This window comes from Cygnus olor, chromosome 2, assembly GCF_009769625.2.
Source record: "Cygnus olor isolate bCygOlo1 chromosome 2, bCygOlo1.pri.v2, whole genome shotgun sequence".
NCBI lineage: Eukaryota > Metazoa > Chordata > Aves > Anseriformes > Anatidae > Cygnus > Cygnus olor.
Window position 1 is genome coordinate 59,048,210 of NC_049170.1, and position 13,511 is coordinate 59,061,720.

The window sequence follows — 13,511 nt, forward strand, 5'->3', positions numbered from 1 at the left end:
CGGCCGCGGGCGCCGCCCTCTCAACGCCTCACCTTGGCGGGCGGGGGCTGCCGAGCCGCGGCCGCTGGGCGGCGGTTGGGCAGCGCCCCCTGGCGGGGCCGCCTCCTCCCGCTGCGAAACAGGGCGGTCAGTGAGCGGCCCCCCCCCCTCGGAGTGGCGAGATTTAAATGCTAATAAAGCTCAGAAACGCTAATAAAGATGTGTGTCCGAGTTCTGGGTTATGTGTCCGAGTTCTGGGTTCTCTCGGCCGGCCAGGCACGCCTGCTCACGCGTGGTCAGCGCTCACGCGTGCCCTGAGGGAAGCGTAGGGAGAAGGGTGAAGCCTGAGGGGAAAATGGCAGAGATGGACACGAAGGGCATGGCCCTGGGGGAATGGAGCCTCAAACCGTCGGTGGGGACACCGGTGGGCTGGAGGGAGGTGCAGACTAGAGGGGCAGTGGTAGCTCCAAGTGTTTCTTCTCAGAAAGAGCAGTCAGGCATTGGAGCGGGTTGCCCAGGGAGGTGGTGGAGTCACTGTCCCTGGGGGTGCTCAAGGAAAGGTTGGACGTGGTGCTTAGGGACATGGTTTAGTGGGTGACATTGGTGGTAGGCGAATGGTTGGACCAGATGATCTTGGAGGTCTTTTCCAACCTTTGTGATTCTGTGATTCTACAAATCCCCGGGCACACCCAGAGGAACCTCGTTGCTGCCTGTGCTTGGCCTCCGTGGTGTGTAAGGCTCCAAAGAAGCCTCTCCGACAGCTGGGGTGCACCTAACTGCTCCCCTCCGTCTGTGCCTGAGCTCAAAATGCCCGCGTGAGGTGGGTGGGACTGCCCCCTCGCTATTTGTCCAGCTTGGTTTCAGTTGGCTTGTGGGGTTAGAGGACTCCCATAGGAAGCTCAGGCCTGGTTTCACAGAATCCCAGAATCCCGGAATGGTTGAGGTGGGAAGGGACCTCTGAAGATAATTTGGTCCAACCCCCCTACTCAAGCAGTGTCACCCAGAGCATGTTACACAGGATCACATCCCGGCAGGTTTTGGATATCTCCAAAAACGGAGACCACAGCTGCTCTAGGCAGGAAGTTTCTACATTAGCTGATTAAAGACTTTAGGATTTAAAACTTCACAGCATAAATCCGTTCTGAAATTTTGCCCTGATTATAGTTATATATAGTTATATTTATAGTCTGCAGTTACAAACTTATTTTGTACACTTGTCAAGTTTTTATTTCTGGCTACTGCACAGGATATTATAAAATAATGGAGAAGATAATGAAAAAAAAAAAAAAGACTATAGGATCTGTGGTGTGAGAATATGCATGCCTCTTAGCACATCATAATCTGGCAGTGCAGACATATTTTCCTGTCTCATTTAACTGAGGATGGAGTTTGGTCCTGTGGCTGTTCCGATGGTGAGTGTAACTGGACGAGGCTTGAGAAATGGCCATACTCAGCTCATGTCACCAGCCCTTCGCTGTATGGCTTGCTTGAAGTGTGTGTTTAAGAGAACTATTCTGTGCGGCAGTTGTTTATAGAGAGAAATCTTGCTGAATTTGTCTCCATTAAGGACACAGAATCTCTTTGCCACTGCCTGCCAACATCCAGAGCATGAAGAAGAGACTAATGAGGAAATAGGCCGACACACAGGAAAGGATTCAGGCCAAACCCCAGTCATCGATTGGTGATGATTCAGATGGGAGTACAACTGCTGACAAGGCATTTCTCTGAAATTCCCTAATTCACTTAATGCCAAATCAGATTTGCAGAATTAAATAGTTTAGGAATAAATTCCAGAAGCTGTATGTAGAATAATGGAGAGTTCAAGACTTACGGTACTGATGTGCTTTCCACTCAGAATGTAGTTAAGGTAGTAGCAGAGCCAGACTGTTACCACTGAACAATAAAACTCAGATTAAACAGTGGTTAAGAAATTGTTATATCTGAAGGTACATATCAGAGGCATTTACTATGGAAAAAATGTTTCCTGAAAAAAGGTTTTTATCTTAAAAGTATGTTGATACTAAAGGAAGGTTTCAGATACTTAATTCTTGTGATCTTTTCTACTTCTTTACTTACTTTCACAGTCACATTTTCCTAAGGAAAAAAAAAAAGAAAGGAAAAGAAAAGAAACTTCAAAGAAAATTCATGGAAAGGAGTGCAATTACTGATGCAGGAACATGAACAGACCATCCTCAAAATATTTTGGGATATTTAAGGTTCTCCAGACAAATTTTGAAATAAATCATATGTTTTAGATGCCTAAATGCCTTTAAAATTCTACCAATTGGTTCTGTATGCAACACATATGCTTATATTTTTTCCACACATGGTTATTTTATTCAGATAAATTTAAGATATATTTGTATCTAAATTATGAAGGATTTTGAATACATTGTTTCTTCTTATCTGGAAGAACTTTAATTCCATACAGTGTGTAAATGTATCTACTTTTCTTCCATAGGATAGAAAATACCAATGGCATCAGAAGTTCAGTGTCTTAATGTAACAGAAAGATGGATCTGTAGCACTCTTAAACAGAATTACCCAGAGAATAGGAAGACAGTGGCAGAAAGAATAATTACATTTTACTACCTTGAAAGCTGACCAAAATAACGTTTTCTCCCACTTTACTATGCACAAGCCTTAGAAGAGACTTTGATTTGCTCAGCCGTAGCAGAATATTATGGAGCTGATATATGGAATCATAGTTTTCATTGTAGAAAGACTAAACATAGCCTTCAGGACTCATGGTAGTTTAACCTGTTTATTAAAACAGTGCTCATCTTAGTCTTAAATACTGCAGCGTAAGCTCATGTCTGCTATCCATACAGGGAGAAATGTATGTGTGTATGAACAATGCTTGATTTATTCACAGATAAGCAAACAGTCATTTTTAGGCTGGTTACTCTCATATGTTACCTACAGAAAAAATATATGTGGTCCTTTTTTCTTGTTTGGATATTTGGGTTCAATCACTGAAATATTAGCTGTTGTATGCTCAAGTGCACTTAGATGGCATGACATTGATTTCTGTGTGTGCAGGTAACATTAGCTGTTTACTATTTCTATATACTTTTTCTTTTCTGCCAGTAGCATCCAAGGAGTTCGTTCTCATGAGCTATGTTTGGCCTGCGAGTTAAGAAGCAGGAGGTAAGGTGAAAGACACCACAACTAGTACTTTGTTTAAAAGAATGCCCTTTTCAATTTATGTTGGCATGCACTTGAAAGAGTGATTTCAATTCCACTCTGAAGACGTGTTGTATAGGTACATAAGATACACTCAGTTATATCATCTAACTCTAGCTTACTGTTTCCTAGCTAGGACTGTTTCCTACATAATGAATGCATTCAGGCAACTTGTACGTGATCATCCTAAATGATGATGATCATCATCATGGTACCTTTACAACAGAAACATGGAATCTACACATCCATAACTCAGCACACAGAACTTAAGATTTTTTTTTCAGGTGCTATATTCATCCTTTCAACTCATGTAGTCGCAGAAAAACATGATCTTCTGTAGCTGGCATTTCTTCAGGCTGCCTAACATCTGTATGAAGCCATTTATTTTGCACGCACCTTATTTCTTGATGTGATTGTTTTGCTGTGAGGCAGCTGGAAGAATACATATTTATCACTTGAGTTGCTTCACTCCCGTATTTCTCAAATTCTTTCTGTCATCATGTAAAGGCACTTAAACAAGAGCTCTGAGTAGCCAGCACCACTGAAAACCAGTCCTATGCTAGACTTCTGTACAGACTGAAGTTTCTTACAAGCTACAACAAAAAAAAAGTGTTACTAATTTCCAGTTTTCCAATTTAAGGATAGAAAGAACAGCTCCACTAAGTGGCAGCACTATGCATTATTATTGCCAGCTTTGTAGAATTATTTTTACATTTGTGAAAGATTTAATATAAACTAAGCCTCATGCGGCAATAATAAGTCTTATTTTTGCTCCTAGTATTTGATTTCCTCATTTTCCAGGAGAGATGAATAACCTTGCACTAGGACGATCTTAGAATAACCTTTCCAAATACTTTCACAGGTTCATATTTTGCAGAAATTTCCATTTGAATATGAGTTTTATATAAGTTATAATAACATTCATTTACCAGTTGGAAAACACATCATACTGGTCCCTCAACATATTGGGTGCTCCTCAGCTCACTTTCACTGCTTCTCTGCAGTGCCAAGTCAGTCCCAGAGACTAATTTGTCTTTCACAAATAAGGTAGGCTTCATATTTCACAAAATCCAGGATGCAACACTACTTATTTTATATCTATGTCCAGAGCATAAAGATAAACTCTTTCAGTTTGTACATTAGGAGAACTAAAATATATATTTAAAGCACAGTTATGATGTTTGAAAGCCATGTTGTCTGCTTTGCGTTCCGTGGTACTAGGGGTTAAATTCTAAGGTCCCAGTTCTATTAATTAATGCTTGAATCACTAAAGCTGTTAACTTACAGGCCAAATGCAGGGATCTTTATATTCAATTGCCAATTATGCCAAAGCTGTCAGTAAACATATTATCCTCACAAACTGAGAGTATAATCTTATACAGTAATCTGTATTACTAATTCCAGTAATTCTTAAAAATTCACCGTGAAGATTCAATACTGAGAAATACCTAGGAGGTACTGAAGTCAGATCACAGCTTGTAACGAAGATCCTAAGCAGATTCCAGTGCTGCCCCAGCCGCATTCCTGAAAAGCTGTTATCTAAATATGATGGCTCCATGAGGCATATAGCTACATGTACTCATATACTGCTTTTTCTACAGGCTGAAGCATATTAAATGCTGCAAACAGAAAAATATGAGCATGAGCAATTTATTTTTGCATGCTATTTTGATTCTGGAAAAGCAGCGTTAGGAAATCTCACATAACAATAGTTCTTAAACTACTGTCTGTTGAAACTGACTGAATAGATTTTTCAGCATCACACTAGAGTATTTACACCATTTTCCATTACAACTGATTGATTTTGTAACTGGAAAAGAAAATAACCCAAGCAGTCTTTTATTTTCATACTGAAAATTTTTGAAGTTAAAAGTATGTCCCTGCAGTATATTACTTTTCACAGAAGAATACACGAGTCACCTTAGTATTACTCTTGTTTATCACTGACAGAGAAAACTTACGCATTCAGCTCCACTTTTTTCTTATATGATGGAAATTTATTATATGGAATCCTACATTCAGGCAGCAATTCTGGAAAAACATCTTTAGGTGTGGGTTTTGTGTTCCCTGGTGCTCTCTGTTCTATTCGGGCTAGAAGAGCTAGGGTGGCTCTGTGGGGAGGAGCTTCATCTACAGTAGACTTATGGCAGGATAAATCTGCTTTGCACCAAAGCCTAATATAAATAAGAGTTGGGGCTTCTGTTTCAGACAGAATAAAGTTTTTTTTTTCTTTTTTTTTTTTTTTTTTTTTTCCTCCAGTGCTTAATTCCAAGAGGAGAGGAACTAAACAAACAAAACCACACACTTCATGTTGATATCCCCATGAAAGGTATTTTCAGGCAGAATCAGTTTTGAAGGTTACCAGAATTAAATTAAAACAGATTTAACAGAAATTAAAACATTTAAATTAAATTAAGACAGAGCGTAGTTTTGCAGCTCAAGAAGGATTTATGATTAGAGGAGATGCAGCGGATCCTTTGTGGCTTTGTTCTCCATTGTTCTCCAGAAATGACAGCTATTGTCCAATCTGTCCTCTTATACAAGAATGAATGTCAGGCTACAAGCTGATTTATTGTCTACTTTAGCAAAAAAAACTATGATTTTGGTACCAAACAGTGGGAATGGACTATTATTGATTTGTAACATCCTATAGGTTTACGGAGTTTTGTTGCCATGCCAGAAGGGCATCTGCTGTACGTATGGAGGCTTCAGGTGGACTCAACAGTGTCATTTAACAAAAATTCAGTAACATATATCATAAAATGGGTTCTCGTAAGAGACATAGTTCCAGCCACTTAAGTGGACAACTGTTGAAGAAACCGACACCTCTGGAGTACCCTAATGATCAGTAGTGGCTCATGCCACTGCTTTTTAGTAAATGTTGCTTTTTCCTTCCTTTATTTGTGAAAAATTGAGAGAAATGTAGCTTCATATCGTAAGTGCCCTCTCCTCTCCCCCTGTTTCCTCTTCACACGCCTGCAAGAATACACAGACAAGTGGGTCTTCAATAAGGGCTGTTTTCAATAAGATATGCTTACCATTTTCATTGGAGTGTTTTCTGCTGGTGTTTATTTTTTCCTTGTAAAACAGTTGCTCATATTTGATATTGATAAAACAGTTGCTCATATTTGAACTGCTTTCCTGCGGTTCTTTTTCTACCACTATCCCTCAAGAGGCGCCATTTATGTAAGAAAACAGGTATGGTCAGCAAGGTGTCTGCTGACTGTATATCTGAGGTGTGCTAATCTGTCCTGGAATGTGCTAATGAAACATGCCTGAGATATTACAGTGACGAGCAGTAAAGAGATGGGTGTGACATCCTAAGAATGCCAGAGCATCTGGTACTTACTTGCTGTCAACACTTAATGCAGACCTAGCATATGCTATTAGGAAATCATCTTTGCACTTGCATTTCATACCTGTAATGCAGTAATTAGGCTCTGGAAGTGAGGTATGTATCTCTTTGTCCCTGTTTGCCCAGATGTTTTCTATAACGAGGAATAAGCTCATGTGCTTTCAAGGCAGAGCTGGTCTTATGGTAGTCTAGGAGAGCGCAGGGGCTTTGGTTATGCACACTTACGTGGAGAACCTCAAGTTTTAGACATGTACCCCAGGAAATTGAACAAAAGCAATGGAAAGGTCTAAATGCAGTGGTTGGAAAGGATAAGATCCTGCCCTGGCAGAGGAAGAGCAACTCCTTAAGTCAGTGGACTTCAACCAGTACCAGTTTCCCCCCACTCTAGTGAAATGCATCCTCTACAAAAGAAATTATTTGCAATAGACATTCCACACAGTGCCATAACAAAGTGATTTTATTGACATTCCTGTATAGTGATATGGTTGAATAGAAAGCACAGCCTGAATATCATGTGACATTTTTCTGTCAATATAAGCAAAATCAGTCCAATAATGAGGACCATTCCTGCCATTGACTTGATGTAGTCTTTAACAAAAACAAAACAGACATTTCTGTTAGAGAAATTGGAAGCTGCAGGGAATTTGGCTAATGGTACAATATTTACTACACCTAGTATCTACCATCTACAGGCATCTGTTTTGCTACTAGAACAAAGGAACTACATGACTCACTAGAGAGAAAGTAACAAACCAATCTGTTGGACCTTGTGATAACTGGAAAACCTATCCCAGATTTAGTATATTGCAGACAGTTGTTTTTTTTTTAAATAACAAACACTGAGGTACAGCAAGTATTATAATAAAAAAGCACCGCATTTATTGTAGAAAGATCTGTTGGTCTGCATTTGACTGAAAGTGTTCAATCTTGACTGGGAAGCCCTACTAATACTACTGTGGAGACAGGGCAAATAATTATTATCTCAACAGAAATTAAACATATCTCCAGTCAAATTCATACTTCTGGAATTCAACAGACTATCACAAGATTAATAGCGAAGGATGAGTTTAGCTCCTTCACTGTGCGTAGGTATTTTAGTTTATTTCTTGATTGATTTCCAAATTCAGTATCCTACTGTTTTGAGCTAGAGGTATGTCAACTCCCCATTACAGTGAAACTAGGACAACAAAACACAAAACCAACTTCCTCCACTTGGTTGTCCCTCAGACTAGAATACAAACTCAAACCTTAGCTACAGTTAATCGAAAAGTTCACGGGCACTTGAGCAAACTGGGTGAAAAATGTCCTCTGTGTCAGACCTGTACAAAACTCCTGATTTCTCTGTTAGATGTAGTTTGGATCACTTAATTCTTGCCTTGTCATAGCCACGCATCTTCCTAGAAAATAAAAGTCAAGTTCTGAATACGCACAGCCACATGATCGAAACCGAGTGCTCATGTAATGCACTGCAGGCTGAAGTGACATTTGTAAGGTTTAGACATGATGCAGTCAACAGGAAGGTATGGTTGTGTTTGTACTGGATCAAATCCTGCATAGTGCATGTGCTTGAACAGTCAGTGTGACTACTTCAAGGTGGAAGACCTTAAAATACCCATTTTCATTCTCTTATCTTCAGCTTAATGCTCATGTAGCATCAGGATTTCATCAACAGCAATATTCCTTTTGTTCCTTTTACCTTTAATACCATCACAACAATCACTTTGAGAAAAATAACAGCCCTCTGAAAACAAACATACAAATTACCAATATTAACTGCTCCTATCAAAGACTACGATTCAAGAAAGCTGTCAGATTGCCTATTCCCTTTTAAAATCCACTGATGTTGGTGTCATATCTTTATCTAGCCAATACCGTGTGTAAATGTAATGGAGGTGAAGAAGATGAACAGATTGTTTTGAATGCTCATTGCTCATGTATTTCACTGTAAGTCTGCCCTATGGAAAATATTAAAGTCTTTCCTGTGAGAAAACAATGAAAACAGAAATTCTGTCATTAACAGTCCACGTTTTACGAATGAAAATACAGACCTGGAGAGAGCACAAATACGAGTAACAATGTTTGAATTGAAAGGTGAACAAGGAAGGCTATATGCCTTGCAAATGCAGTAATAACAACAAAGTCAATTAATTACATAATGGGCAGGTTAAATAACAGGGCAAAGGAGGCGGGTTCCTCCCGGCACCTGTTAGCATCATTCTCTCTCTCACTTACTCCAACATTACAGTGCCACAAGCGTGCACAGCTTCCCCTTCATTCCAGACTGGGACCGGATTCAGCCCCCGGTATGAGTACAATGGATGGAAGAATGCACTGTGAGGTGGCGAGCCGGATATCCTGGAAGTGATGTCAGTGCTTGAAAACTTACTGGGACAGGGAGTTTGGGAAGAGAGGGATAGAACTGGGATGGTACAACACAAGAAAGGCAGAGAGTAGCATGGTATTTTCTTACTCTTTATGAAATAACTGACTGTCTTCCTCTATTCCTGGTGTTAGATCCAAAATAACCTGCAAGGGCATCTGCATGATCTTGTTACTTTGATATCATCAGACACCTACAAAAAGAACCTCTTAAAATTACTCCTAGCTTGTGTGCTTGAAAGAAAGCTTTGGACCAAGGATTTTGATGGGAAGTAGCTGGCTATGCTGTATGTTTCCTACAGCAGGAATGGACAAGATGCTCGAAATGGCATTTGCCAGATGTGGTGGTGCATGCCACCCCATCTAGCTCTCGGTCTGTGGTGAGTGCCAGAGCATGTCATGAAGAAGAATTTCAGGAGAAAGCCTTCGTTCTTTCAGTCAGTGGGTTTTGATGCTGTCTCTGAAATACAAATATCTTTTATTAAGCTACAAAAAATAGTTTCACTTTTTCTTAACAAAATAGAGTTTTTAAATACTTTAAAAATTTAACTACACAGCATTGTAAAGATTGGATTTTTTTATTTTTATTTTTTATTTTTTTATTTTTATTTTTATTTTTTTTTTTACTGCTTTTAACTGCGTTAATGAGACAGCTCTTGATACACTGTTTTCTTTGGCCAAACAGGGACCAACCACTTGGATACTTCTCTTTCTGTTCTTCTAGGGTTGGAAGACATCCAACACTTGACATAGTGCAGATAACTTTGTAACATTAACATTACCAGGAATAAAACAGGAACCATACACGAGTCACTGGATTTGGGGGCCTGGTGGTGAAGAGGCAGAAATTACGCACGCTAGAAGATTTGGTTCGGTCTCTCATGGTTTGACTCACACTGATGTAGTTCATGTGAACATGAAAGATGTTCTCAGAAAAAAAGTTAAGATTTTTGTCTACTGTGCAATGGGGCTGGCTGGACATGTAGAATAGATGCCCGAGAGCTAGTTTGTGGAAATGACAAGCATCTTTTTTGGTGTCTGGTATAATGAAGCTGGCCTGTAGTCAAGGCCTCTGTACACAACTGTAATATGAGTACTCAGTATGAATAATAACACATACTATAAAATAGGTCATCAGTAAAAGCCATACAATTAATTGCTATAAAAGTGGCTGAAATGTTACAGAAATAGAATGAATGGGCCAGTTTAGATATCCCAGATATTCTATATATCATTAATAAAAGCTACTGTTTCTGCTTAGAAACATATTTTTGGGTTCATCACTTTCAGATAGCTACTGAACTAAGAATCAAAGCAGGAGAATGATCTAAAATGCAGAATGAAGTTTTTTAAGTGCAATGAGTTTCTGTATAGCCACCATTAAAAATAATAATAATAAAGAAAGAAAGAAAGAAAAAGTGGGAAAGCGGGGTCCAGTTCTTTCCTCTGGAGCTAAAACTTCTGGGATAAGACGTGTCAGACATTGAACTGATCTCCTGATTTACAGTTTTCTGAATCACAGCTAACACACAACAGTAACAACCCCCAAGGAGGTGTGGTATTTCATGTGAGCTGCTAGACATTATGATGTTACCTTCTCACTTACCTTCACTCACCCTTTACATGTCTCTCACTTCCTATTTCACGGATCCTTTAATGTGTTTGGCATCAGAAGTAAAGATACTTCTTACTTCATTTTCCCAGTTAAGACAAACACTTTCAATCTGAGATTCATCTTGGAAAACAAGGGCAGCAAATATTAATAAGTAGAACACAATCAGAGCAGTGAGGCTGACTGTAATAACCACAGCAAACACCATCCAAAGACAAGCCTACTGCTGTTTTCCTTTCGTTCCCTGGTTTCAGAGTTAGAATGCAAAGTATATCAAATTGAAGAGGGTTCTGCCTGAAGTGATACGAGATCCATCTTAAGTTTAGTGGTACCTAACAGGGCTGGAGGGCCTCTGGGCTTACTCTAGGAGGAAGTACAACAAATTTTTCACAGTATGAGAGTTACAGTCCCCTTCATCCCTGACAAGCACCCCCATTCACTGCAGCTTCTCATTCCATAGACCCTAGACTAAAACCTTCTGTCTTCAGCCACTCTTGAGGTTATGGAGATTTGCACTGAACAAGAAAAGAAAAATGACATAACCAAAAACCGCCACCAGCAACCATAGATTAGCCCAGTCTGACAGAAAATAAATGGCTTCTGACACAGAGGACGGGATTGTCTAGACTTCTCATTTGGAAAGGAGCATTTTAAACATCAGAAAACAAAGATCTGGTAAACAGAATCCATGGGTATTCATAAGATTAGAACATTCTTCTTATTTCCCTTTTGCCTTGTCATATACAATACTAAGGTAAGGGAGCCTTGTCTTTATGCTACATAATAAGAGATCCTTCTTTAGAGTGCACAACCTTGTGCTTCTTGTGTGGTAAACATAACAATAGAGATGCCCCTCCCAATATCTCTGAAGTGCAAGTTCTCTCCAGTACTGGCAAGGAACAATCGTAACAATCGCTGTTATGCTTTGCATTGCATTACAGTTTTTTTTTATTTTATTTTTTTTAGTTTTTGAAGGTCTTATCTGCACCATGTATCTGGGCCAGTTCCAGCTGATGCAACTGATGTGGATCATGGGTTCGTATATAAAAATTCAGTTTTGTTCATAGGTGTCTCTCAGATGGACAATATGTACAGGGAAAACAAGGATGGATGAAGATGTATTTGACCAGTTCCTTGTACTGGATTCAACTGTTAAGAAGTAAGATGGGCTGTGGATTGATTTAGTAGATGTGGGCATATAAAGGCTTGGAATGCTTGATGAGTTTTTTTTTTATTTTTTAATCAACGTAGGTGGAAGTAAACATTTATTAACATTTGGTCAAGTGTAGTGTAACTTGCATTTGTATTTTCATTGTTATTAATGGAGGTATGTAGAGATATACAGAAACCTTGAGACAGTTGTTTTTCTATTGCATACAGACTAGCAGTCCATTGGAAACAGGATGAAAGCATGAAGGTTAGATCTTAGAGGGTGGCAGTTCTTCATGCACAGCTTTTGTCAATCTTGATTTTTTTTGTTTTGTTTTCAAAAATAAAAACATGGGAAACCAAGATCAAATGATGTTGGAAAGATGACATCAACAGCCAGAGAAACACAAGAAGTGCCTGAACCCCCTCATTCAAGTCCAAAGGTGCTAGTTTCTTCAACAGCTGTCAACAGCTTTTCATACAGCATAGAATATGAGGGGTAAGGTGGAAGATCCAAACGGTTGAAACACGTGTGCGCCCTGGAAAAGGAAAATATGCTACATGTTAAGTTTAATCTAAATAAATACTTGAGGAAACAAGAATTAAGAAAATAAGTTCCTACTGAGATTCAAGACATTCATGTTCACTCAAGAGAGATCAAAGAAGTTCTAACATTAAAGTAAAACTCTTTAATTCCCCAAAAGTCTGAGGTACTGAAAAACATGTGCACATACACATGGATATTTCAAAAAGAAGATACAAGCTCAGTATCAACATAACATCATTCTCTGCTACCCCTGCATTAGATGTTGCAGTGATCTGCAGGGATCTTCACGGAGGAAAATGCTGGAGGTCACTGAGAAGCTGGGATTAGGCCCTGACAGTGAGAAAACTACCATAATTTTGATTGCCTTGAATTTCCCCCCACTGCCCCCAAAAAGTGCAACTCAGCTGTACATCCAACATGAGCAGCTAGTAAGTTTTGCGCTAGTCGACAGGCATAATATGATGAATGATACTGACAGACTGGGTTCAGAATGTGCTTATAATGAGGCAGGGCTGACTGGTAAAAGACCATTCAGCTAACTGAAGAAGAAAGGTTGCTAAAAAATGTTCCTCTAAGTCAGCTGTTGGCCATCTGCTGTAAGCCTGGCCTTTAAATGTTATTTATTTGCAGTAGCCAAGGCAAAAGCAAAATATTTTGTGCAGAGCAAGCTGCCAACATGATGACCCTCTCTTCTCCCAGTTCAGTCGTTATATTTACCCCCAGTTGGCAGCACCTTCAAAAGAAGCTGTGGAATGGGCTCCATGCATGCCTCCACCTTGTTGCAGCTTTGCTGGTAGCAGCAACTAGACCCAGATGCAGGCTGCACCTCACTGTGTGAGGTGCTATACAAATGTGAGGCAAAGAAACTGTTCCTGCCCCAACAGTTCATCCATTTCCACTGACAGAAAAATGTAGAGCTCATTCATCAAACAGGAAGGGCACACTTTCATTAAAATTGCTGCATTTTTTTCAGTCTGCCTTGAGTTTTACATGATGCTAGAAATCATTCTGTTCCCTCTTGCTCCCTCTGATAAATTTGAATTCACAAAACCCTGCATATGCAAACGTAGCCTCGGCGTCTAATAACGTCTAAGCTTCTGATCCCTAGTATTTTTAGAAGCAGTGAAGTTGTTTTACTTCTAGCTTTTCTATCTCATACCTTGGTACGATGTCATTTCTTCAACAGTGAAGCAAAAAAGCTATACTGGAGAAACTATTTGAAACCCTGCTAGTCATCTCTTAGGCCACCCACAAAGTGGGAAAAACATGATGCTGGTAGATGGGCTGGCTTGAGACTTGCAGAT

The 13,511-nt window shown here is 39.6% G+C and overlaps 1 protein-coding gene across 14 annotated transcripts in view; it reads right to left on the minus strand.

Annotated features, from left to right (window-relative positions):
- Positions 1-11,723: 11,723 nt before the first annotated feature.
- The window catches only part of HECW1 (HECT, C2 and WW domain containing E3 ubiquitin protein ligase 1), a 266,693-nt gene continuing 264,905 nt past the window's right edge, over positions 11,724-13,511 (minus strand). For all 14 annotated transcript variants that reach the window (XM_040548239.1, XM_040548244.1, XM_040548245.1 and 11 more), the window contains one exon: positions 11,724-12,199. In XM_040548239.1, the coding sequence (XP_040404173.1) occupies positions 12,088-12,199 (112 nt within the window). In that variant the 3' untranslated portion in view covers positions 11,724-12,087. The remainder of the gene's footprint in view (positions 12,200-13,511) is intronic.